Below are 27,631 nucleotides of genomic sequence, written 5' to 3'. Positions count from 1 at the left end.
GATAGTAGTAAGTTATATCTATATAAAGAAATACCTAGAGCAACAATTAAAAATTATGTATGGAGATAACACTTAAAACATTACAGATAAGCCAAAATGGAATTCTAAATCTACATTTCAATAACCTAGAGGAAAGAAAATATAAAAGCTAAATAAAAAGACAGACATAAACCCTAATTTTCAGCCAAAGCACTAATATAAATGGTCTATATAAAACAATTAAAAAACAGAAATAAGAAGAGTACATAAAAACACACCCATCAAATATATTATTAAAAGTTGGGGGCCGGAGAGATAGCATGGAGGTAAGGCGTTTGTCTTTCATGCAGGAGGTCATCAGTTCGAATCCCAGCGCCCCATATGGTCCTCTGTGCCTGCCAGGAGCAATTTCTGAGCGTGGAGCCAGAAATAACCCCTGAGCACTGCCGGGTGTGACCCAAAAACCACAAAAAAAAAAAAAAAAAAAAAAAAAGTTGAACGTAAAATGTTAGAAGATGATGAGCCATGCCAGCATTAATAAAAGACAGCAAAAGTAGCTACATTAACTATCATTACTATAGATTCTCAGCAAAGAAATGACTGAGAGAGACATCACATGACAAAGGAGTCATTTTATCCAAGAGACATAATATTCCTGAATGTTTTGGCACCAAAGCAAGTACAAAATATGAGAAGCAAACACATGTATATATAAAAACATATATAAAAACCCATTCTCTCAAAACATGATAGCCCAATTACTCAGAAAAATCAGCAATTATAGAACTCAACAACATTATCAGCCAAAAGGAACGAATGAGCAATTACAGAATATTACATTCAAAAGCCATAGAATACATTTTCTATTTAAAGACTTAGGGCCATATACTAAGATAGAACATCTCCTAGGTTATAAATCTAAAAAAAAATTAAAATAATTGAAATTACATATTTATCTCCAACAACAATAACATTTAGATAAAAATCAATAACATGGGTTGGAGAGATAGTACAACAGGTATTGTGTTTGCCTTGCACGTGACTGCCCTGGGTTTGAGCTCTGGCACCTTATATGATTTGCCAAATACTGCCAGGAGTGACCCCTGAACATAAATTCAGGAGTAAGCCCTGAGGACCATCAGGTGTGACTACAAAACAAAATAATTAATAAGATAAGGATAAAGTGTTTTTGGGGGGGTCACACCTGGCAGCGCTCAGGGGTTACTCCTGGTCCCATGCTCATAAGTAGCTTCTCACAGAATAAAAGAGGAGTCGGAGAGATAGCATGGAGGTAAGGCCTTTGCCTTGCATGCAGAAGGATGGTGGTTTGAATCCTGGCATCCCTTATGTCCCCCGAGCCTGCCAGAACGATTTCTGAGTATAGAGCTAGGAGTAACCCCTGAGCAATGCCAGGTATGACCCCAAAATAAAAACAAACAAAAACAAAAAACAAACAAAAGAATAAAAGAAACAGCAATCAGAAGAAAGAAAATAATAAAGATGAGCAGAAATCAGTATGATTGAATACAGACTAACAAGAGAGAAAAATCAGTGAAATAAAAGGCTGTTTTTGGGGGGGTGGGTGTTGGGCAAATCCAGCAGAGCTCAGGGATTACTCCTGACTCTGCACTCAGAAATCACTCCTGGCAGGCTTAGGCGATCATATGGGATGCTGGGTAAGGAACCCAGGTTGGTCCTGGATCTGCCGCATTCAAGGCAAATGCCCTACTGCTATGCTATTGCTCTAGTGAAAAAAGGCTGGTTTTAGAAAAGATCAATTTATCAAGAGAAAAAAGAAAGAGCAATGTGACCAGGGTTTGGGGTTAGATAAAGCCTTGCAGATAGCAAAAGAATAATAAGGAACATTACAAACAACTCTTTATATGCAAGCTGACAATTTAGAGGAAATGAGCCACTCTCTTCAAAAATGTCAATGGCTAAAATATATTTCTATCTAAAATTATATAAACACTCTAAATAGTCCTGGCTATATTAAGGAACTGAATTTATTTTCAAAACTTCCTGGAAAAGGGCCAGAGAGCTGATTCAAAGGCTGAAGTGCATGCACTGCATTGTGGGATCTCTGAGTTTGATCCCAGAAACTAATGGTCTCTCACCTACCACTGGGAATGATCCATAAGGACTGCTTCATTTTAGGAGTAACTCTTGAATACTGCCAGGTATGACTCTACAAAAAATTCCTGAAAAACTTAATGGTCCAGATAATTTCCCTGGAGCCTCTGATTAAATATGTAAATAATTACTGTTAAAATGGTTTCTAAGGTATGGAGCAATAGCACAGCGGTAGGGTTTTTGCCTTGCATGCGGCTGACCCAGATTGACCTGCGTTTGATCTCCGGCATACCATATGGTTCTCTAAGCCAGGAGCTTAGCCATAGCCAGGAGTAACCCCTGAGTGTCACCAGGTGTGGCCCCAAAACCAAAAAAAAAAAAAAGAAAGTTTTCCAAAAAATATAAAAGGAAAGGTCTTAATTTATTTTATGAAGCTGGTGTGGTCCCAGTCTCAAATTTAGAAAGCTCGAAGGGAATGGACTCTGAGAAATAGACATATCTACAATTAGAATGGAAGATTTTAAGATCTCTGTGATAAAAGCAGATCAACAGGTAAAACAAAGTCAAACAAGGACCAGAGAGATAGCACAGCAAGTGAGGCACTTGCCTTGTACATGGGTGACCCAAGTTTGATCTCCCATATGGTTCTTTAAGTTCTGCCAAAAGCACAGAACAGCCAGAAGTAAGTTCTGAACAGTGCTGGGTATGCCTAAAACAAAAATAAAATAAAATAAAGCAAAGTCACACAAAACAAAACTAATACCCAATCAATTTGCTATGACAAATAACAATTCCCTTCTAATCAACATCTATATTATCCATTCATCAACCATGGACAAACACATAATGTCTCTCAAGCACAGAGAATAACATATATAAAAACTGAGGGGCCAGAGCGGTGGCGCCATGGTAGGTTGTTTGCTTTTCATGTGGCTAACCTAGGACAGACCTCGGTTTGATCCCCCGGCGTCCCATATAGTCCCCTAAGTCAGGAGCGATTTCTGAGCGCATAGCCAGGAATAACTCTTGAGTGTAACCGAGTGTGGCCCCAAAACAAACAAACAAACAAACAAGCAAAAACTGGGGCCAGAGAAATAGCACAGTGGTAGGGCATTTGACTTGCATGCGGCCGACCCAGGAGGGATCCATTTTGATTCCAGACATCCCATATGGTCTCCAGTGTGCCAGGGGCAATTTCTGATTAAGGTGCCAGCAGTAACTCCTGAGTGCTTCTGGGTGTAACCCACAAATCAATAAATAACTAAATAAAGTTTTTAAAAAATATGAAAACTTTGTGGTTCTAAAGCAATCAACTTACGACTCAGGAAAAGAAGCAATTTTGGAAAAACAAAGCCAGTCTTTTACAGAACTGATCTGTCAGGGGGAATATTGTCATGGAAATTATAAACTGAACAGTGGTATGATAAATACATAAAATTAAATTTTAATGAAAACAACTGAGGCTCCAACACAAATAAAAATTGGAACGAAACCGAGACATTTCTAGAGAAGGGGAACTTTAGCCAGACAATTGGGGTGTGTGTGTGAATGAGACAAACCACACACAAATATTTAGAGCAAAACCTTACTGGTGGCCTCAACACACACACACACACACACACACACACACACACACACACACACACACACACACACACACACACATACACGCAGTTCTCACACTGAGACCTCTGCCTTCTGTCCTGCCAGTGAGACCCCAGTGAGAACTTCCCAGAAGAGTCACAGACGATGCATTCGAAGGGTCCTGGGGAAGCCCCACAAGAGAGGCACCAGGTACTCCCAGTCACTCCTGACTAGGTGCCCCTCACCTTTGCTTTCCTGGAGATTCTTTCCAGGCTAAACAATGGTCCTGCCTACAACTTTGAATCATGCCTGTGCAAATGCAAACATCCCAGAATGTCAGGTTGCTGGAAAACAGGCTCAGAGAGGGCCAGTAATGTCCAGCAAAGGTCACAGCAGAACTGGACCCAAGTTGGTTTAGAGCCCAAACCTCTGAACCTCTATTTCAGTTTTAGAATTGCATCCTGGCCCTTGAGCCCTTTTCAGCTCCTACTGAACCCCATCCCCATGCCAGACAAGCCACCTCCTTCCAAGCCTAATTTGGCTGAGCCTGTTTTATTGCTCCCTTACTGCAAGGAGCTTTCCTGAGCCCAGAGCTTCAGCTTTGTGGCTGGAAGCAAGACCAACCCAGATCCTTGGGAAGTCCAGCCCAGATCTGGGAGATGAATTCATGAAAGGCTCAGGGCCCTTGGGGGAGGTTGTGGGGACTATGGGAAAAGAAAGCATGGGCTTTGCAAGCAAGACTGGATCAGCACGCAGGCCAGCTTCCCATGCAGGTGTAGTCTGACCTTGGGCAAAGTATCTGTTTCTTTGAGCCTCAGTTTCCTCTCATAAAGGCTCAATAGGGAATGAGCCATACTCCCAGGGTGCCAGTGAGGGGCTCAGCAAACCTGTTCTTTTTAGGACCTCAGGGGGTTTACTTTGCTTGGGAGGGAGATCCTGGAGGGATTTATTGGGGGTGGAGTGGGATGAGTAACCCAACTCCCTAATCTCCTCCTTGGTGAATTCCTACTCTGGTTAGGACCTGCCTCAATCTCCTTAGGAGCTCCTGTGATGAGGGGATGCATGAAGAGAGCAGAATAGGGGTTCAAGGCATAGAAAGCAGAGTCCCTTGGTGTTCTGAACTGCTGCACCTGGCCCCAGTGCTAGGGCAGGGGGATCCTGGTTAGGGCTCAGGGGCTGGGTTCTGGTCTGAGCATGGCTGCTTAAACAAGTCCCCATCTTGCACTGGACCTTATGGTCCCCTGAGTCAATGGTAGAATGGGCTGACTCAGTCCCAGAGTGGTCTCTGGCTCTGACTATTGTGGATTCCCCCCCCCCAAATCCTCCCAAGACTTTCTAAGCAACAGTGGCCTGTGCCAGGTTGCATCCTGGCAGGGGCTCCTGCAAAACCTGTGCCCCAGGCTCCCTGAGCCAAACCAATAAACCAGGCTCATAAATGCCAGCAGGCCTCCCTCAAATAAAAGCATTTCCTAAATGGGATTGAGAAAGCTTGAGTCAGGCCATCCCAGGGGCACTGGGGCAGAGGGCATCCAGAGCCCTATTGTGGAAGCAGTTTCCTTGGACGTAGGTGCCTCTCTCGCTGTACTTTCTTCCTTCCCGTAGCAGGGAAATGCTGCTCTTTGCTTGCATCCCATCTTTTTGGGTGGTTTTGGCCCCATGTTTCTCCTCCATTTAAAAAAAATTAAAATCAATTTTATTTATTTATTTTTGATTTTTGGGCCACACCCAGTGACGCTCAGGGTTACTCCTGTCTATGCGCTCAGAAATCTCTCCTGGCTTGGGAGATCATATGGGACTCTGGGGGATCAAACTGCAGTCTGTCCTAGGCTAGAGCAGGCAAGGCAGATTCTGCCTTATCGCTTGTGCTACAGCTCCAACCCCTAAATTAAATTTTATTTTATAATTTTTAATTGTGTCATCCTGAGATACATAGTTTCACAGTTGTTGATGATTGAATTTTGGTCATGCAATATCCAACACCTATTCCTTCACCAGTGCATATATCCCACCACCAATATCCCAGTTTCCTTCCCACTCTCCTCCCTGCCTGCTTTTATAGCAGACATTCTCTCTCTCTCTCTCTCTCTCTCTCTCTCTCTCTCTCTCTCTCTCTCTCTCTCTCTCTCACTCATTCTTCTTTTTCATTTAGATACTGTGGCTTTCAATACTGAAGGGGTATCATGCCTATCATTTATCTCTGTTCAGCACCCAGTTCTTGTCCAGAGTGATCATTTCCAACTATCATTGTCATAGTGGTACCTTCTCTGCCCTAACTGCACTCTTCCTTGGCAGGAGCCTGATCCCTGACTACCTGTCTTATCTTGGCGGAGGTCCAGGCCTAGGAGTTGACATGTGAAAGTCCTTTGCAGAAGCCAGCAAGTGTGCCTTTGTAAGATGTCCTTCCACAGAAGAGGGCCCATCCACTGAAAGAGTCATGGAGTTCCCTCAGCATTCTGGAGAATCCCTCTCATCTCTGACAGTGGTCAGTACCTCCCCATTTTGATGAGCAAGTTTTCAGAACTTTTACCTCACCCTGCGATCTTATAAGGTAGGCATTCTACTGTGGTTCCCATCAGACTAACTCATGAGTGTGGTCAGGAACTGGGCCTTCACTCTCAGGTTGGAAGCATGCAAAGGGATGAGACCATGTCACCTCCATCAAAGAGGAAATTCCAGTGAATCAGGCAGTTTGTCTGCACTCAGGCTGAGGGGGGATACACAGAGATGGACATGCTTTCCCTTTAGACAGTGACCAGTCCCTGATCACTGCATTTGTCTTTCCCCATCTCCAGGAGACATGTCTTGGGAAGCTACTGTATGTGGCCAGCACAGGTGTCAAAGACAAAGGAGACAACATGTGGATGCAGAGCAAGTGGAGAAGGAAGAGCAACCCAGAGAAAAGCAGTAGTTTGGAAGGAGGGGTCGACCCTGTCAGGGGTGCTGGCACCAGGAGCACACAGGGCAGAAGTCTAGAGTCAGGTTGGGTGATTCTGGCCTAAGTGGGGCCTGGCTGGCTCTCAGACTCAGCCTAACTCTGACTGGTCTCCCTGTGGGTAATTTTTGTGAGAATCAATGAGGCTGGGAGCCTGGTAGTGTTGGAGGGAGAGCTGAGGAGGACCAGAGGAGATGATAGTCTGGCCTATTTTTAGGAAAAGTTCAAGGAATTGAAAATTGCAGCCCAAAGTGGGTGGAAGAGAAAGGTTTTATTTTCACAGAAAAGAGTTTAGGTAGCCCTGACAACTCTTGGCCCTGAACAAAGGGTAACTCCCATTTTTTATGTCTTCAAATGCAGAAGCAAACAAGTATGCAGGTAGGTTTACACAAGCTAAATTGCAGTTCAGGCTGACATGGCTTTGAAGAGCAAAGGATTTTTGCACTAAATTGTTTTGCTTCTGTTTCTATGCTCTAGTGATTTGGGCCTTTCTTATGCTTGAAACTCTTTATCATCTTTCTTTCCCCCCCCCCCCCCATTCCTATAAATCTCTCTGCCAATGTCCCTCATGTTCCCAGATTTCCATCAATTTCCCTCACATCATTTGATCACAGCGAGGCAGCTACCTACCTCAGGCCCTCCATGTAGATATGAAGAAGAGAACTTTGAGTATATCCAAAGTCCTCTTACTGTGGATGTCAGGAGGGAAGCAGGAAGCTGATTTTCTGGCTAGGGCTCCTTGCATTCTGCCTGGTAAGACACAGTTTGTGCTCTTAGGGAGCAGCCCCTTCTCTCCCACTTCCAGCCTGGACCCTTGGGGTGGGGATTTTCTGTGGGGGTGCTTCCTGTGCCTCTCACCCCCTTCCCTGCTTTGGCCCATGCACTGTGGCCTGGCGCCTATTACCCAGAACACTTTCCATCAGACTATTTTCAAAGTTGAGTCCTGGGTAAAGGGGCTGAGGGAGCTATGCCAAGGTGGGGCTGGGAAGACAACTGCTGGCACAGACTCTCTGGAAGACTCCTGTAGGGTATCTGAGCTCAGAATTTGCTCACTTGAGGGCTGCTGTGTGCCCTGTGATTTGGAGGTGGCCATGATTATCCCAGAGACCCATGGTCACATTTGCCCATGTGAGCCTTTCCTTCTCTCTATGGAGCAGAGTTCACTGTGCCCTCTGTCCTTCCAGGAGTCAAGGGCAAATATGCCAAGGTCAATGGTGCAGGCATCAGGCCCCATCTTTCCTCTCACTTAGAAGCAGAGAGAAGGCTACTGTGCTAATGTTGAAGACTTATGAAGGAGAATTTCTGCATAATCCATGTAGGGTGAAAACAAAGGTGCCCAGTTTGTTCTCTTGGCTCAATTATTATAGAAAATAATAAATTTAAACTTAGTGCCAGAGAGCTAGTACAAGGTTTATTTGTTTATTTATTTATTTTGAGCCACACCCAGCAGAACTTAGGCGTTATTCCTGGCTCTGAGCTCAGAAATCACCCCTGGCAGGCTCGGGGGACCATATAGGATGCTGGGAATTGAACCCAGGTTCCTCCTGGGTCAACTGTGTGCAAGGCAAATGCTCTACTGTTGTGCTATTTATCCAGCCCTAGTACAAGTAAAGTGCTTGCATTCAGCGACCCTGATTCCACCCATGGTACCCAGCTGTGGCCTTGGTGGTCCCAGCACCTTTGGGAATGAGCACCTCTTTATCTTCAGACTTTTAGATCCTCTCACTGATTCACTCTGTGGTCTGGTTGGTCAAGTATCACCAGGGGTGTCCCAGACTTTCTGAGCACAGCTTGGCAGACCTCATTCTTCTGTATTTAAATGTATTGTTATTTGTTTTGTTTGTTTGTTTGGGTGCCACACCCAGTGGCACTTAGTGTTTACCCCTGGCTCTGCACTCAGAAATTATTCCTGCTTGTGCTCTAGAGACCATATGGGATGACAGTGATTGAATCCAGGTCAGCCAGGTCAGCAAGGCAAACCCTCCTCTCTGTGTTATCACTTCAGCTTCTGCTATCCAGAGTCTCACATACTCAAGGCAAGTGCCCCAGCTTGGCTATGTCTTTTGCCCATGTGGTGATGCTGCTTCTGGAAGTTTCCTTGACTTCCTGACCTCCACTGATCCAATGTGCTCTTCCCAGTTAACCTCCTCTTAGTTTCTGATCTACTATGAGGAAGGTAAGACTGCTCTGGATTTTGGTGGAGTTTGGGGCCTAGAACTTATTAAACTTATTACATGGTTTGAGGCTTATGCAGCAGAAAGGGTGGAGGCTTTGGTGAGAGGAAGGGTAGGAGGTCAGCCTGGGGGATGCTATGCCAAGCCGGAAACTGTAGTCACCCTTCCTGGGTCAGTCTGTGTCAGGTCAAGCAAAGCCCAACTTCTTCATACTTCCAGGCTGACAACCCTTAGAAGGTTTTGTAAAGTGAACCTTTGTCCAAATTCCTTTTTCTCTAACCTCTTCCTTTGAGATGTAAACGCCCACAGATAGTTGCCTTTGTATCTGATGACCTTTTCCCACCTGGGATTGAGGGTTGGTTTGAATAAAGGAAAGAGAGAATGAGCTCATTGGCAAGAGAGAAAGCACATGGAATAGGCAGCACAGGACAGTGAGAGCACATGGTAGATAGAAAAAGCACATGACAGAAAAAGGCCATGAGGAATAAAGCCAGCTGACTCCAATGAATATCTTTTCTGACTGCTTGGTGTATTATTTCTCTGCCCACTACCCTGCTTCATCAGATCCATGTGTCTAAGGGGTTAAAAACATGGTGCCTGGGAGGTCTCACCCAGCTTGTGGACTCACTTTTATATTTTTATTTTACAACTGGCACCTGGACAGGGACCTGAATCTTGGACCCTCAGATGAGGTTCATCAGAAGGTTGTGAATAGTGAGGGAATGAATGCTTGGAGTCTAGTGGTCAGGTACCAGGGCCTGGCATGGAAGTCAGGTTGACCTTAGGGAACTCAGGGTTCTTCAGGGTTGGGTGGGCCTGGCATGGAAGTCAGGTTGACCTTAGGGAACTCAGGGTTCTTCAGGGTTGGGTGGGGGCAGTGAGCCTAAGGCTGGCTGGGCAGACAGGGTATGGCAGAGGGCTGGTGGGGCACAAGAGGCCTGTTTGTGCTCTGGTCCTAGATCCTGGCTGCCATATGCCCCTAGTACTCTCTCAGGTTTCTTGCACCTGATAGTGTGGCTTTGTCAGGTGAGGGCTCTCAGCAGTTGGCCAAGGAAGAGGGTCTGTGGTCTGTAGAGCAGGGTTCATGACTGATCATGCAGCCTGACTCTAGTCCTGCTCTGCTTCAGGGTCACCTCATTAAGAAGCCAGCTCTGCTCCCTGGATTGGATCTGGAAATCATGGAGTTGTGACCTCTTTCTCTTTCTCTCTTTTTATTTTAATTTTTAGGGAACCACACCCAGAAATACTCAAGGGCTATCCCTGGCTATATGCTTAAGGATTCACTCTTCACTTGGCTTGAGGGACTTCAGTCCAGGGATCGGACTCAGGCAGACCACATGCAAGGCAAGTACCTTCCCTATTGTACCTTCTGTACTGTGGACCCATTTCTTTTTCTCTCTTTCTTTTTCGGTGATGTTGGTATTAATAAAATTTTAGATTAATTCATAGGAAAAATGTCATCTTTTCCATAATAAGCCTTCTTATGCTCGACATCATTCTTCTTTCTTTCTTTCTTCTCTCTTTCCTTCATTTTTCATTCTTTCTTTCCTTCCTTTCCTCTTTCTTTCTTTCTTTCTTTCTTTCTTTCTTTCTTTTTCTCTCTTTCTTTCTTTTTTCTCTTTCTTTCTTTCTTTCTTTCTTTCTTTCTTTCTTTCTTTCTTTCTTTCTTTCTTTCTTTCTTTCTTTCTTTCTTTCTTTCTTTCTTTCTTTCTCTTTCCTTCCTTTCTTTAAGTTTCTTTATTGAAGCTTAGAGAGATTTGAGAGGTTAAAAAAAGGGGGGGGGAGCTGTGCTTACAGAGAGAATTCAGGCAGCCAAGAGTAGAAATAGGCAGCAAATAAGCAAAGAAAAAAACAAGCAAGATACAAACAAGGAAGAACATGGATTTGAAGAGAAGCCAGCATGGAACATTTTCTCATAAAATTTTCTTTCATATTTTTATCTAGATTTTAAATATGTATTTTCATGAATTTTAAACCTTGCTTAGTAACACATCAATTGCTAAATATTTTATTCCTGTTGTTGTCTTATAAATGGTGCTCTCCCCATTATATTTTATTGAAAATTCTTTTCTGAGTGGGGTTTCTTTAAGGTCCCTCAGTAGCTTACTGTAAGTAATCTCTGATTAGAGAGCGACCCCTGTACCCTGAGCACCATCTACCAGCTGGGCCTGTGGTGTGTGTCACTGACAAGGTGACAAGGTGACAGTCTTGAGCTCACTCAGTGCCAGACACTGGACTCTCCCCGTCACCATTTGCCTTCCTGAGTCATGTGGAGGGCAGCAGGGATAGGCACATGTACCTCTGCACACACACAGGAGCCACAGATACGGTCTCCCAAATGTCTGCTTTGGAGGTCCCTCAGCCACTTCAGAGGGTAGAGACAGAGATTAGGGTCCCAGTGGGCAAGTGGACAAGATGAGGCCTAGGAAGGCAAAGCTGGGACTCCTCAGAGTCTGGCTGGCAGACAGGGCATGGCAGAGGGCAGTGTCCCCCTGCCCACATGTATATGTGAAAATGCTGTGACTCAGGAGGGACACCTACTTGTCTGAACTCCCACAGCCAGGGAGAACCCCAGGTGTGAAAGAGGGGTCAGAAGGGGAGGAGGGGCAAAGTGGTTTGCTCTTAGCATGAGAAGAAGTTTGGGTGCAAAGTGGTTCCTGGGCATGCCAGGAAAACAGTGCAGGGTCTCCCAGCTGTCCAGAAACTGACAGTAGCGGCACATGACCAGCAGTCCCTGCTCCTCTCTGGGTTCTGCTGTCACCTGTCCTCTTGGTGGAAGTACAAAAGGTATGGGAACTATGGCTGGTACTCAGGACAGGTCCTAACCCCCCCCCCCCCAAACCACCACCAAGGGGACCCAACACTTGGCAGTCTGCAGACACATGACTGGTGTTAGACAAACACAGGGTGTGGAAAAAGTGGCCCCGGCTCCCATCAGTTCTGTCTGGGCATCCAGGCCGGAACAAGTGGTGTGATAGAAAGCTGAAAGCTGCCACCCACAGGGACCTGGCTCCCAGGAGAGAGGACAAGTCTGGGCTGTCCCAAGATGCCCTTCCCAGGAAAGACAGTATGAGGCAGGAGGCTGAGAAGGATGCGGAGGGGGGTGATGACAGTCTAGGGTGTTGGCATGGCTCATCTGATAAGATCTGGAGCCTATTGATGAAGACTTAATGAGATTTATTTTGTTGTTTTTGGAGTCAGGCGAGCTGTCAGAAGAACTGGCTTCCAGCTTCTGTGTCTGGCTGACTGCTGTGTTATCCAGAGTTAATCATTACCCTCTCTGGGCTTCATTCAGCATTCTTGCCCTTAAATATCATACTTGCACCAAATGTGGTGGGTCCAGGAAAATTTGTTGAATCACCTGATGGTGCTCAGCCTCAGTTTCTTCATCCACACAGTAGGGTAAAGGCAGCCATTACCTGGGAAGGGCATGGAAGGTGTGTGTGTGTGTGTGTGTGTGTGTGTGTGTGTGTGTGTGTGTGTGTGTGTGTCTAGTTCCAGAAACTAGGTCAGGTGATCAATAGATGTTTCTGGGGGCAGTGCTGCCCTCACTCTGTCCTCTAGACAGAAAATGGGAGATGCTGGGAGCAGGAAGTGGAGAGAACCAGGATGGGCCCTGAGCTCTCATTGTTCCACTTCTTTGTCTTGTTTAGTTTTATTTATTTATTTATTTTGCTTTGTTTTTGTCTTGGGGTCACTCTCAGATATGCTCAGGGTTTACTCCTTTCTTTGGGCTCAGGAATTACACCTGGTGGGCTTGGGGGGGGTGGGATGGGGGTGGAGTGAGGCTATGAAATGCTGGGGATCAAACTCCAGTCAGCCATGTGCAAAGCGGGTGTCCTACCTGCTGTATTATCTCTTCACCCTCTTTCTGTTCATTCCCTTGGATTCTCTGACTTTGTTTCTGTGCCTTCCTTTCTCAATACTTCCCATTTTTCTCTGGTTTTTTCTTCATCTTTGTCTCTGCTTCTCAATTTCTGTCTGTCTTCATGTGTTCTTATGTCTTTTTTCCAGCCAGGCTGGGTGTGGAAGGTTCTGCTCAGAGGTCATTCTCTGTCCAGGGGTAGCCAGAGTCTCTGTCCGAGTCACCGAGGGGCACTGGTCACTCTGACAGTAGGTGACAAGGATCCTCATGAGAAAAAACTCCTTCAAGCAAAAGGCATGGCCATTCCCTGTCTTCGTTCCTCTGGAGCATACAGTCTCACCTTAGTGATGAGGAAAGGAGGGTGGCAAAACAGGTTGTTTGCTGGGGGACAGAGCTTATAGTAGTGCTTAGAGAACAGGACCCTCCCTGGGTGCAGTGTCATCTAGAGGTCTTCCTGTATGCTTTGAGGAACTAGAGAGATTGACAGGTACTGGGCACTGGGCACTTTAGAAATATCAGCATAGGTTTCTTCCTCATTGGGTGGAGATAAGCACACCCTCCTTGGAGGTGTGTGTGTAAGCATGCACATGTGTGCAAAACAGCCCTATAACAGGATGTGCAACTGCAAGACCCATTTTGCAGATGAGATCACAGCTGTCCCAGAAGGGTAGAGTATTGCATGCCCACAGACTGGATGACCTTGGCTGGATCTGCCTCCTGGACTAGTCTCTGTTGATACAGCAGAAAATGGAGAGCTGTGTGGTCGCCTCTGGGCTCATTATCAGAGACAATATATTCTCAGCTCCCACAGACCTAAAGGAAGAGCTTTGGAGATGGGGCCCGTGGGTGATCTCTGTGTCTCTCCATCATGGCCCTGAAAACTCTTTAATCTGCTCTACTGTGTAGACACTAGGTTATATCTGAGGCTCCTTATTCCCCGGCTTTCCAGAGTGTGGCTGTACCATGGGCCCCCTACTTGGGAACCCTACTTGAAAGTGGGCATCAGTACCCAGGGTTGGGTAACACCTCATAGGAACTGGGATGCCTGAGCCATATCCTGGGAGATATTAAGGCTTGAATGGGGTCTGGGGAGGCAGAGCCAGGCAGGTGGTACCCAAGGCATTTTATGGGTAGGTGCAATAGAATTAGGCATCTTTCTGGGTATCCTGTTCTTGGGGCTCTGGCTGGGTGCTCCCTGAACCCAGTGAGCTAGGATTCTTAGACTTGCCTTCCCAAGGTACAACTGTGTGTGTGTGCGCGCGCGCGTGTGTGTGTGTGTGTGTGTGTGTGTGTGTGTGTGTCGGAGGAGTAATGCCCTTGGAAAATCTAAAGCCAGGGCTCAGAACCTATAAGTGACAAACACCTCAGGGGACACTCAAGGTCTGGCTCTGAGGCCCTGGCCCTAGTGGCCACCCTCTTCCAGTCTCATTTGCTGGACACACTGTTCTGATTCCAAGACTCTAGATTTCCTCTTTGCAGGCACAGACAATGGTAAGAACGAAAGAAACCATCACAAAGTGCCTGGATCTGAGCAGGTATCTGAACCTTTAGTCTACTCTTGTCCCTAGGATTCCCATCTCTACCTCCAGGCATGTGTCCCCCAACACAGCACACCTTACCATGGCTCTCATGCAGTCACCAGTAGCTGCCTCATTCCATCCACATTCCTCATAAATTACTCTCCCCCAATGGATCAGCCATATGCAGCCTTACTGTCCATCTATCACAGTAAGACTGTGGTAGGTGCCGAGAAATGGTTGCTAAATCAATGAGTAATTTGAAAAAAGAAAAAGAAAAAGAAAAGAAAGAACCCGGAACCTTTGATACAATGGGTTGTTCACAAGTAGGGTTAAGCGGTAGGATCAGGGCAAATAACGTCTGGTCAGCAACATAGATACTGGCCAGACCAGTCCAGACTTTCCTTCTTTGAATAGATCTGTCCTTGTGGAAAGAGAGAAGTTTTTCAGGGGGCTGAGGCAGCAGCCTGAGAATCTAACTTTCCAAGTAAACAGCTAATATTAGTTTCCCCCACGTTGCCTCCTCTGAGCTGTGGGTTTTTTTTTTTGGGGGGGGGGCACACCCAGTGACGCTCATGGGTTACTCCTGGCTATATGTTCAGAAATCGCTCCTGGCGTGGGGGGGCCATATGGGACACCGAGGGTGGGGGGGGGATTGAACCGAGGTCCGTCCTGGGTCAGCCGCGTGCAAGGCAAACACCCTATCGCTGCGTCATCACTCCAGTCCCATGAGCTGTGTGTTTTGAGGCAGGTCTCTGCCCTTCTTTGAGCCTCCTGGTCTCTGTGTGTTACACAAGGCTGATGAATCAAATTTTCCAAGGGCTGAATGTCTGCATTTAAATGGAGCCTAGCAGACGTACCCGATTTCCAATGGTCCCCCTTACTTGAGTAAGCTAGAGAGATCCAGTGAATGATGCTAGAATTTGCAGTATGGTTCCGTGATTCTTGCCTTGTGGTCAGCTTGACTGACACAGGAAGATTTTGAATCTCTTCTCCAGCAACTTCAAGGAAGAGCCAGCATCAGGGAGGAGGAGGAGGATCGCCTGAAGTTCCCTACTACTCCCTCTTTAATCAGAGGTTTAGATAGAACAAAGAATAATCATGGAGGAGAATCTGAAAGACGCAAAGCTCCCTTTTCTGTAGCACTACCCCAAAGGATATTCGTGGCTCCAGCCAGACCCGACCGTTGGATGCTATGGATCATGTACTTCAGTATCTCATTCTCAGCCCATTTATTAAACCGCACCCAGAGGTGGGGAAGATTTATTTCAGTTTTGGGGACCTGGAAGAACTGGCGTTTTATTTCTCAGCAAGATTTACTTTAAATTTCAAGCACCATGATTCATAGAACTGATTATATTCTCCACCCCACCCTTTACCTCCAACCTGGGGTCACCAGGAAATACACAGAAAAATCTACCTGCTGCACCGAATTCTATCCCTATCCTTTTCTTCCTTTCTCCACTCTTTATCTTCATTTTATCACTTAAAAAAGCTTTGATTTGAGGTCAAAGCAATAGTACAAAGGGTAAGGCACTTGCCTTGTATGTGGCTGACCTGGGTTTGATCCCCAGAGCCTGCCAGGAGTAATCCCTGAGTGTGGAGCCAGGAGTAAGACCTGAACAAGTAAAAAAAAAAAAAAGGCAAAACTCTGATCCAGAGCATATTTTGTGAGCTGTATAAAATTCCTTTTTGTTAGAATAGGTCTATAAACTCTAGAAAGTAGTAGCAGCATTGAGCCCTTTAATGAACTGGGTAATGTGAAAAGAAAAGTATAAGTTAGGAAGAGGAAAGAAAGAGGAAGTCAGAAAATCTAGTAATGGCTGAGGTCAGGACAATCCCCTAGGACAGGAGCATATCCCCAGTAAGATGCAGCAGTGGCTGAGCACAGAGTCAAGTAGGCATCTGGACCTAACCAGACTAAGTTTCTACTTCCTGAGGAATGACTATATCCCAGTCCCTCAATATGGGTCATGAATAGCTTCTACCTTTGGACCAGAGAGATAACTCAAAGACTGGGGTACATGCTTTGCACATGGGTTGGATCCCCAGATTAGATCCCTTGCACTGCCTGCTCCTTGAGCATTTCCAGGGATGACCCAAGCATAGGAATAGCCATAGAATATAATGAATTTGGCTTTCATCTCCTCTCCACAAAGTCTACTTTATTTCTAACGCTAAGAATTAGGAGACCAAGTTCAGAGAAGTTAAAGTGTTTTCCTGTAGTCTTGAAATCTGAGAAACAGTTGAGCTATGATTGGAACCTTGGTCAATTGGATTCCAAAGTCTAAGATCTTTTTTCACTTGCCTGCCTTTATCACAGGGCATGGTAGCCTGGGGCATTCTTAGGGTGATGTTACATTTGAACTTTCTTCAGGATTGCTGTGTGGAGTGCAAGAGCTTCAGGGTACCAGAGCAGGAGAAGAGGGTGATGGAACAGAGAGCACAGCAGTGGCAGAGGTGAGGGTGCAGGCAGAGAGGAGGGAATGGGGCCAAGACATGTCAGGGTAGAAGAGGAGTGAATGCTTAGATGTTGGGGATGAAAGAGATGGAAAACCAAAGAGGTGGTGGGAGTGCAGTCAACCAGTGGCTGATATGGAGGATAGCCAGTGAGCACAGGGGAGGAGGTGATGTGCTTGGAGGGTGCTGAGTCTGCTGTCCTTTATGGGTGGGGCTGTTACTGGCTGACCACTAGGCTCCTCTGGGCACTATCATGTCTGGCTCAGCTCTGTCATGAGTCTGGGATGGCCCCAGGCCTAGGAGGGAGTTGGTGTTCCAGAAGGTTCCAGGTGCCCTACAGAACTTGGTCTGGGTTTCAGGCTCTGAGGTAGCACATGATTCTAGGCACTCACACTTCCCACTGTTAGAGCTATCTGCACTGACCTCTGGGAATCAGTGAGCAGTCTATTTGTTCCTGAGGCTGAGCCAGAGCCCCTCACCCCAGGGGTCCAGGATTCTGCCCTGAGTACCTGGGCACAGGAAGGGATTGGGGGTTATCTGAAAGATCTCAGAGGGACAATGTTGGGAGGATTCTGATGGAGGTGAGAACCCTGAGTCTGGATCAACATGTACATCTGCTGAGTGCCTGGGAGGTATTTGTCAATGAAGATGTGAATGAACGAATTAAAAACAACAACAACAACAACAAAACAAAACCCCTTCAATCCAGCCTGGCTTCTTAAAACTTTACTGAATCATTTTAGTATTTTAGTATGTGGCTGCTCTGCTGTGAACCTTTGCTTTACCACCTGGGACATCACCTGCAGTGAGAGTGTCTAAGACCCTGTCCAGTGAGGTGGATCTGACAGCTTTAGGGTGTTGAGGGTGGAGAAAGGCCACAGGCTTTGCGTTCTTTCCTCCATACTAGGCTCTCCTGAGTGTGTGTGTGTGTGTGTGTGTGTGAGAGAGAGAGAGAGAGAGAGAGAGAGAAGAAGAAGAAGAAGAAGAAGAAGAAGAAGAAGAAGAAGAAGAAGAAGAAGAAGAAAGAGAAGGAGGAAGAGAGAAGTGTGAATATGTATGAGAGAGTATGATAATGTAAGCATATGAATGTGTATGTACTTGTGTGTGTGTTGATGTGTGTGTATGCCCACCCACTCTGACCTGGTCACAAAGTCCAAAGCAGGTTGAACCCATGCCCACTGTGCCAGGATCACTTGGGCCCACAGAAAGTTCTTCTCAAAGTAACTTCTACAAACAGATCTATTTCTCCTTCACCTCATCCACCAATCTGCTAAAGTCAGTGTTTGGGTTTCATAGAAATGGCCCAAGAAACAAAGCTGATGTAGAAAAGGATTTTTCTCAACTAATAGTGTTCGGTTGGTTTTTAGTTTTGAGGTCAGGTCCATACTTGGTGCTGCTTAGGTGCCGCTATGCCTGGCTCAATGTTGGGGATCACTCTTGGTGGCTTTTTGGGAACCACATGGTGCCAGGAATAGAACTAATGTAAAGCATGTGCTTCAATCCTTGAGCAATCTCCCTGGCCCATGTTTATTAATCAGTTTACTTTGGTCTCCCAAGTGGTATTCAGAAAGCCTGGAAGTACTTGTTATTTTTCGCCAATCAGGCTACTGGTTGAATGAGGGTCTTAGAATGTGGTGCTTTTCAAACCTTGAGAAAAGCCTCGAGGTTCTGGAAACTACCTGAGTTACCATGATGGTGCTCCTGGCTGTACTTCCAGAGCTATATCAGGTTATGCTCAAAGGACCACATAATACCCTGGGTTGAATTGGGGTAGGCTGCATGCAAAACAAGTGCCTTAACCCCATCCTGTCTCTCCAACCCTTGGCCCATGTTCTTTTTTTTTTTTTTTTTTTTTTTTTTTTTTTTGGTTTTTGGGCCACACCCGGTGGTGCTCAGGGGTTACTCCTGGCTGTCTGCTCAGAAATAGCTCCTGGCAGGCATGGGGGACCATATGGGACACCGGGATTCGAACCAACCACCTTTGGTCCTGGATCAGCTGCTTGCAAGGCAAACACCACTGTGCTATCTCTCCGGGCCCTTGGCCCATGTTCTAAGAAAATATTTATTTAATGTATTAGTCAAATCTATCCCCTTTGCCGCAGTTGCCATGTACCTGACAGCTCCATTCATTCGTGGTTTCTGCCTGACTCTTGAAGACCTCAGAGTTGGAACCTGATCTAACTCAACAACCCCATTTTGTGACTAAGGAGATGAGAGAGATAATACCTTGGTTTAGTGGAAGCCTAGATGAGCTGAGGTGCAAAGAGCCTGAGGTCACCCAAGAATGATTAGCAGCCCTCTGTCCCAGTTCCATTCCCCTAGACTGGAATTCCAGAAACCTGCCCCAAATGGCACTCATCCGTTCTCCCTCAGATCCTACTTCATTTGTTTCCATCACTTGCTCTCATTCCAGCTTCCATACTGCCTCTCTTTTATCTGTCTCTCAGCTCAGTATGTAATGTGAAGGCAGAGACTCGCTTCTCTGTTCACAATGGTATGCCCGGTGTCAAAATGAAAATGCCTGAAACATGGTAGGCGCTTTAAAACACTGCCTAAGAACAAGGGGGAAACTCAAATCTAACACAAACACATTTTTCTGCCAGAGTCCCAAGGACACAAGGACCCCTGCATGGTGCTAGGGCATCATGGTCACCGAAGCGAGTAGACCACGCCTGCATGGGGCTGCCAGCGAGACTCCATCACAGGCAAGCACCCCACCCACCAGAGGGGAGAGGGGCAGTGATCTCATCTGCTCCCCACCCCTGCTCCTCCCAGTGCTCACCAATCAGACCTGGAATCTCCAGTTCACATAGACCACAGAATGGATGTGTAGGGTGTACCTTCTGCGGGCTGTGGGCAGGGCAGGGCCCCCAGCAGGTCATGGTATCTTAGCAAATGTTCTTAGAACAGGAGAGAGAGGGAGGAGGCAGAAAGCAAACAAACTGGGGTGTCAGAGGGAAGAGGAGCCGGGAGGCTCAAGGGAGGAAACTTATTTTTCTTCAAAGGGAGATGGCATTTTTTTTGTTGTTGTTGTTCAAAAGGAGATGACATTTTTTGTTCAAAGGGAGATGACAATTTTTCTTCAAAGGGAGATGACATTTTTGTTTTACCAATGGTAAGCATAGTTACTCTCAAAAACTCCTTAAGCAGGGGCTGGAGAGATAGCATGGAGGTAAGGCATTTGCCTTTCATGCATGAGGTCATCAGTTCAAATCCCGGTGTCCCATATGGTCCCCCGTGCCTGCCAGGAGCAATTTCTGAGCCTGGAGCCAGGAATAACCCCTGAGCACTGCCGGGTGTGACCAAAAAACACAAAAAAACAAAAACAAAACAAAACAAAAAAAAAACAAACAAAAAAAAACTCCTTAAGCAAATCACAAATGCATGAGGAAGAAGGTAAAAAGGACATAAAAATCTACCTCCAGGGATCTAATTACAAGTTCTTCTTCTTCTTCTTCTTCTTCTTCTTCTTCTTCTTCTTCTTCTTCTTCTTCTTCTTCTTCTTCTTCTTCTTCTTCTTCTTCTTCTTCTTCTTCTTCTTCTTCTTCTTCTTTTTCTTCTTCGTTTTTTTCTTCTTTTTCTTCTTTTTCTTCTCCTCTTCCTCCTCTTCTTCCTTCTCCTTCTCCTCCTCCTTCTTCTCTCCCTCCTCCTTCTTCTTGTCCTTCTCCTCCTCCTCTTCCTCCTCCTCCTTCTTCTTGTCCTCCTCCTCCTTCTCCTCTTCCTCCTCCTTTTATTGGCAGTTCTGGGGATCAAACCAAAGGCCTCATACATATAAAGCAAGTGCCTTACATCTGAGCTTCCTTCTCTGTTCCTCCTAACTTTTTTGAGTCATGGTTTCTTCACATGTAAGATGGGGATACATGAATGTTCCCCTTGGCCTTTCTGCTCTTCCTTTCCTTCTTCTTCTGGCTTTGAGAATATTCTTTTTAAGATATGGTAGCTTGCCCTGGCTCTGGTTCTGCCACATCCTGCTATGCTCTGCATACTTAGTCTGTAATCTGTTTGAAGTCTGACTGCAAGTTGAATGGGCATCTGTTTACCTAGCATTGTGGTGAGGCCAGATATGTGAACATGTGGAAGGGCTTAGAAATGTGCCCAATGTATGCTTAGGGTTCTTTTATGTGCATGCTGCTTTCTTGTCACCATTCCCACTGCTGTTATCATCAACATCACTGACATTACCATTATATCTTCACAGACTTCTTTTTCTATGCACCAATCTGCTATTATTCCTTTTTTTATCATTCATTTATCCATCAACACAGCCATCCATGTATTTATTCATTTATCTGTAGGTCCATCTGTTCCCTGTCTGTCCACCATCCATTTATTTATCTAGCCATTTATTTAGGCAATCAGTCAGCTGGTTTGCTTGTGGGGTAAACCATAAACTTTGCCTCAGTGCAATTGGGTGTCAGAAATTTTGCACAAGAACATTTGTGGTCAGGTAAATTGACAGAAGAATTATTTCAAAAAGACCTTCAAAATAAAAAGATACTAAAAATATGCTGTTGCGACTTTCAGATCTCCCATAAGCTCTAATCCTCTCTCCTGGAGATGAGTCTCTGTCCCTCTGTCCCTCAGGCTGCACTAACCCAGGCAAGAGGGGGATCTTTCTGCACTTCAAGTCTCTCTTTGCAACACTCCCACCCCCATCAGTGGACAAAAAGGCTTTGGATAGGTGTCCTTATTTCCTTTTATGCAACCACTGCCTGGGATGAGAGGACCCTGTGACTAAGGAAGGGTATGTCTTGGGGATTCTTAGAGAACTCCCTTCCTCATCAATCAACCCGTTGCCCACTATGAAACAGTATATGGCCTATAATTTATTATCTCGACTCAGCTCTAAGAGGCCTTTCATATTTCATAGGTCAAGTGTAGAACCCCAACTGCCCTGCCCAGCTTATCACCTTCTTCTACCTTTCTCTGATGACAGCATTTGTCCTAGTTGTGGAGGCCAAAGCTACCCCTGTCAACCTTGACTCCTTTTTGTCACACATCCAGAGATATCCCATCAAGCAACAAACACCTTCAAGATACATGAAGAATGCAATCATGTTGTCCTCTTCCCCTTCACAGTTGCACTCCTTCTTGGTCCTACCAGCCTGGGACAAAGCTGAATAGGAGGAATTTTTCATAGAAAAAGCAACCCTCCTAACCCACTGATCTGACTTTTGTTTGGTTTTATTTGGGGTCCATCCCTGATGGTTCTCAGGAGCTACACTCAAAATATAATTCAGGGATCACTCTCAGAGTTTCTGGGGACCATCTGGGATCAGAACCAGGCCTTCTGCTTGCAAAGCAAGAACACTGGCCATTTGTGTTCTCTTCTCAGCCTTGAGCTTTTTTTCAAGTTTACTTCCCATGACATGGGCAATGATGTCCAGCTAGGTTGTCTTTTGCCATCTCTGAGCCCTAACCTATTGCAGGGTGGGGGACATTGTGTTGAGTTAGAGGAGCCTGACTCTTCCATTCACTGTGGGATGTGATTTCCTATCCTGTAGAATGAAGGAACCACATTTTTTATTTTGTTTGGTTTTTGTTTTGTTTGGGAGTTATATTCAGTGGTATTCAGAAGTTACTCCTGGTTCTGAACCCAGGAATTATTCCTGGCAGACTCAGGAGACCGCAGGGGATACTGGAGATTAAATCGTGATCGGCTGTGTGCAAAGGCAAATGCCCTTACCCACTGTACTATTGCTCTGGCCTCAGAACTGTATTTCTTTTGTGAGTTCTTAGGAGCTGAATAAAACTCTCTCCCATCTCTCATGGAATGCCCACTCCAGATTTGGAGAAGGCAGATTGTAAGTGAACAAACTTTAGGGGCCCCTAACTATAGACTGCATTTTTTCCCAGAGCACTTAATCTGCTGAGAGTGTGTGAAAAGCTGGGATGAGAAGGGACTGAGAGATAGCAGTAGAGGGACGTTGGTTCTCTGTGCTGATGTGATGTAGTAACACAGTGTGCACAAAACTCATCCACATGGTTGCCTCAAAAATAAAGAACAAGGCTTATTCTAACTGCCATGTGAGAAAACTGAGTCTCAACGAAGTTTAATACTTGCCAAGATCAAGGTTCTAAGAGACCAACTCAGAATTTGTTTTTATTATTTTGGGAGGGGAGTTTGGGGAAGGCATATCTAGAAAAGCTCAAGGGTTACTCCTAGATCTGCACTCAGGAGTGGTGCTTAGGGGATCCATATTGAATGCCGGGGATCTAATCTTAGTTGGTTGCATGCAATGACAAATGTCCTACCAGCTGTCTTATCATTCTGGCCCCAGAGTTTTTTTTGTTTGTTTGTTTTGGGTGCTTAGGAATTACTCCTGGCTCTATGATCAGAAATTACTTTTGACAGGCTCAGGGGACCTGGGATGTGGGATGCTGGGATCAAACAATGGTTGACTACATGCAAGATAAATGCCATACCTGCTGGGCCATCACTCTGGTTCCAAGAATTTGTTTTTTCAAAGGGAGTACTCAGAGGCTATTCCTAGTGTGGTGTTCAGGGGACTGCTCCCTGCAGTGCTGCAGTGCTGGGGGATCATCTGGTGCTTGGGAAAGAATGTGGGGTTCCACGTGCAGGGCCTGAGGCATATAGCCCAGGAGTCTGACTGCGGGAGGTCTCAGAGGACTTCTGAGATAAGATCTGGAAAGTGCTGAGTCCGTGCCCGCACACAGTCAGCCCTCAGAAGATGCTGACATCACGACAATGTGGCTTCAGGCACAGCCAGTCTGAGGGGGACAGAAAAAAATCAAAGAAAGGGAGTGCCCATGTGATGGGGGCTGCAGGGCTGCTGGCAGCTGAGTTCAACTTCAACAGGAATCCCACCCACCCCCAGCCAGCTGAAGCCCCACTTCGTGGCACCCAGAGAGTCTGAAGTCACCTCCACCCTGAGTCTCCTGCATTATCAGGCCGGAGTGAGGAGGGCTGGGTGTGGAGCCAGGAGGTGGGACCTGGTTCAGGCTAGCTAATCAGGTCACAGGGTGAAATTAAAAGGGAGGAGGAAGGCACCGGCTCTTCAGAGTTCACCCTCCTTTTTGGAGACAAGGTTCCCTGCAGAGGAGGTGTGGAGTCCAGCTTGGTGGAGCAGGGGACTGGGGCACAGGATGGCCCCTCACAGAGCCCTGCAGCTGTCCCTGAAGAAGCCCACCTATGCTGTGTGTGTGGTGGGAGTAGAGACCTATGTAGACGTCCACAGGTGAGACTGGCTGCAGGAGACTGGCGACCGTGTGCCCTGTGGCCATGGGACAGGAGCTGGCAGTTCACAGGTACCAGGAAGGTACTACTTTCAGGTTGTTTTGACAACTGAACAGGTGGAGTTGGCCATGGAGCCTGACAGGGAAGGACAATAGAAGCTTTGGCTCAGAGCCCCAGGGCTAAGCTTGTGGGAGAGAACAGAGGTCTAGGCTCTACTATCTGGTGTTGGAGCTTGTGCAGGGCCGTAGAGTGAACTGCTGATCCAACCAAGGACAACAGTGGGCAGCCCCCAACTTCTTGCCCATAACCCATCTGGCTGAGGTGGAGGAATGGGGAGTGTGCCGGCTTGATCCCTGGTTGCCAATCGATGCGATCAGAAAGAAGGGCGTGGTAAAGGCATGATTCAATGAATTGGAAATGGCAAAGAATTTGGAGCGAGGCCTGGGCTCGTGTTTACTATGAAAGAGAATGAGAGGAATGGTCTAGGTGGTGGCGATTATTATGACATTGGAAGGGAAGCTGCTTCTCTTGCTTGCTTTGTGTAGCTGAGGGACCGGCCTCAGTTTTCTCAACTGGCTGGACCAGAGGACCTCTTGGAGAGATGTCTTCATTTCTGCTGTGGATCAGATGGGGTTGAAGGTAGAGTTCCCTCTGAGAGGAAGGCTGTTGAATTGGGATCTGATTGCTGCCCTTTACACACACCTGCCCCAGGACCAACTTTGTTTACTACCCCCATGCATTCTGGGTCCCAGAGATGGTGCTAGAAAAGAATTGAGTGCCTGGAGCTCAGAACTGGACTCTTAGCTATGCTGGGTGTACTTGGGGGTGTGGCTGGAGTTCCAAATTTGAGGGCTGGAAGAGCTGTCCTTTTCTCTTTTCTCCAGCCCTTTTAATACAGGGCTGCCAACATAGCAAAGAAAAATATGCTGCAGCCATTTAGTTTGAGCTTCTGAGAAGTAACCAATCATTTTTGGTAGTAGAGTGCATGGGGAGTGTTTTAAACAAATCGGTGGTGGTACAGCCAACGTTCAGTTCTCTGGTAGCTTTATCTGGCAGCCTTGTTTACTATAACAACAACAACCACAACAACAAGGAAGGGGATCCCCACCTGCCTGGCTCCTAACCCCAGCTTTCCTCCCTCCTCCAAACATGGCTGTTTTTCTTTTTTAAGGTAAATTTGGAACCTCAGGCCCTGAGCAGAAGTGCTGCTGACTCAGGCTGAAAGCATCTGCCTGGGAGCCAGGCATCCTACATTACTCTATCTAGTCCTGTCTGGGGTAAGCCCACTGCTAGCCCTCTCTGGGCAGCCTTTCTTGGGGACACTCTGACAGGGTTCCCCTTTTCTCTCTGTGTGGAGGAAGGGTGTCCAGATACTACAGCTGGACTGACTTAGTTTTCATGCTAGCTCCTGTGGGGGGTTGCTCAGCTTTGGGTAAGCTGCTGTGCTTCACTGAGCCTCAGTTTCCTCATAGCGAACAACAGCCTTGACTCATGATGAGTTTGGGACAGGAGCAATGAGCCAGCATGTGTGGGAGGATCCTGGCATGGTGGGTGCCCTGAAACAAGAGGTGCTCACAGCTCTGGTGGCTCTGAGTATCCCCTGTTCCCAGTGTCTGTACTTTCCACCATCTCTCTGAGCAGAGAGGAGCAGAAGACAGGGCAGCGTTTGTGTGGTGGACCACTGTATCCTCTGAGATTCTGTGGTGGCACCATCCAACTTCTTAATCTTCCCTTGTGGGCCCTAGGAAAGCCTTTGGAGGCCAGATGCTGCTGTACCCAAGGTCAATTCTGCCATCATGGGGAATGTGGAGGGTCCTGTGTCATCACTGTGACAGTCCCCACCCAGAGCCTTTCAGGACCTTCCTCTTGACCTTGGAGGACATTGAGATCCCAGCCATAGGGCACCTGGAATAAAGAACTAGGGTTCGGTGATTAGCAAGTGGGCCTAGGAGTATATTCTGTGGTGAGGCTGGTACTGGGGGAAGTTGGGGTCACAATAAATTATCACAGAGACAAAGAAGGGGCAAGGCCTAGGCAGGACCTGGCCTACTCGGAACAAGGGTCTCTTCTAGATGATATGGAAATTGGGGTTTCCTCACCCTTGTTGACAGCTTATCGAACTCCAACAGAGGCTGCCAAGAGGACTTCTACTTAGTCTTAGAGAAAGGGACATGCCTTAGAGAATAAGGGGCTCTGGCTTCTGAGCCCTTCAGGGGAGCCTATGGAGAAGGAACAATTGGGGATAACACACAGGAAGTGATTAATTCTTCCCTGGATGATTTGCGGACTGATTATTTGGAGAAATGTTTGTGTTTAGGGTAATTGTGTGCCCCAGGTGTCCCAACCCAGGGAACCCTTAAACATTCCCTGACTCAACAGGTGTCACCACCCTGCCTGGCCCCATTGGACTAGCTCACTACTTTGCTTAGCTCCAGTGGGCTAGATCACTACCTGACCTGGCCCCAGTGGGCTAGCTTACCACCCTGCCTGGGCCCAACGGGCTTGCTCACCACCCTGACCTCATCCACAGGATCTATGAACTAACTCTGTCTTGACCTGTCCTTGCTTTGGAATTCACAGGTATCCACCCCCATCCCAGGACTCATGCCAGAAAGAGGGAAGATAGTATGGGGAATCTGTCTGTGGTCCAGTTTGGCCCTCTGTACCTGTCCAGTGGTCAGAATCAGAGTTTCAAAGACAAGTGATAGCTCAAGGGACTTAGTGTGGCCTTTGCATGCTGGAGGTCTGGGTTTTCCTCAAGCACCATATAGTCCCCCCATATAGTAGCATCGGTGTGATACCCACCCCCTAGCATAGAGTTGGGAGTAGTCCCAATGCATGGCTTGGTATGGTCTCCAAACTGAAGAAACAAAGAATATGGAGGGGTAGGCTGGAGTAGTCCCAATGCATGGCTTGGTATGGTCTCCAAACTGAAGAAACAAAGAATATGGAGGGGTAGGCTGGCTGGTGGGGAACAGGGGTAGAAGATCAGAGCAGGAGAGACCTGTGGGTCAGACACTAGGGGAACCTGAGGAGTGGAGACACTGATAGGACTTCAGAGATCCATCAAAGAGGAACCTCTGTGTTGCTTCTTTATTTTCTGGGGGTTCTCTATACTTCAAAAAGAAAAATGCTACACCAGGATGATGAGACCAGTAGTATCTATATGCCTAATGTTTATGTTGAGTGAATGACTACTTTTAGCTTAACAAAAGGACAGAAGCATAATTGTGTTCCTCACAGGATAATTATAGGATTAATGCCAACACGAATGCACAATGCACCGTGACTGACAGTTTTTAAGAACCCGGCTGGGACATGCCTTTAAAGTTACTCCCCTTCTCACTCCATCCTGTTGAGCACCATGTTCCTTTACCACATTTGAAGACTCTTGTTGCAAAGACTGAGAAATCCCAAGAGTAGTTGCTGAGAGTCTCTGGACTACAGAACCTAGGGAGGGAATGTTGGAGCATGAGTGTTCTAAAATTGACACACATGGCCATCAAAAGACCTTAGGTCATCAGGAAGCTCACTTCACAGAGGTCCCTCTCCCCTGGTCCCAACTGCTCTTGTGCCACTGGAAACAAGCCAGTGGCACATGAAAGACACCCACTATTGTGTCCCCTTCTTTCTTCTCTCTTCCCCTTTATTGGACCATCATTTTGGATTCTGGTCTTCAAGTCTCCCCTCCTTCACTGTCTCCCCTTTCCTTTTCAGCTCCCATTGCTTTCACGCCCTACCCCATATCTTCTCCCCAGTTCCAACTCTTTCTCTCAGGTGGCACTAAGCCAGTGAAACTGATTGGACCCCATCAGCCCATCCCTGAGTCTGAGAACTCTGAGAAATTGA

At 46.6% G+C, this 27,631-nt stretch overlaps 2 protein-coding genes across 3 annotated transcripts in view; one reads left to right on the top strand and one right to left on the bottom strand.

Moving 5' to 3' along the window:
* The window catches only part of PADI2 (peptidyl arginine deiminase 2), a 651,199-nt gene that overhangs the window by 131,258 nt on the left and 492,310 nt on the right, over positions 1-27,631 (bottom strand). The gene's annotated exons all lie outside the window — the stretch shown is intronic.
* Positions 23,692-27,631, top strand: part of PADI1 (peptidyl arginine deiminase 1) — a 40,167-nt gene continuing 36,227 nt past the window's right edge. Inside the window, exon 1 of the mRNA XM_049772020.1 lies at positions 23,692-23,783. Coding sequence (XP_049627977.1) covers positions 23,692-23,783 — 92 coding nt within the window. The remainder of the gene's footprint in view (positions 23,784-27,631) is intronic.

This window comes from Suncus etruscus, chromosome 4 (genome assembly GCF_024139225.1).
Source record: "Suncus etruscus isolate mSunEtr1 chromosome 4, mSunEtr1.pri.cur, whole genome shotgun sequence".
In the NCBI taxonomy this organism is placed as follows: domain Eukaryota; kingdom Metazoa; phylum Chordata; class Mammalia; order Eulipotyphla; family Soricidae; genus Suncus; species Suncus etruscus.
The sequence above is the reverse complement of the archived record's forward strand: the minus strand, read 5'-3'. Positions and strand labels throughout refer to the sequence as shown.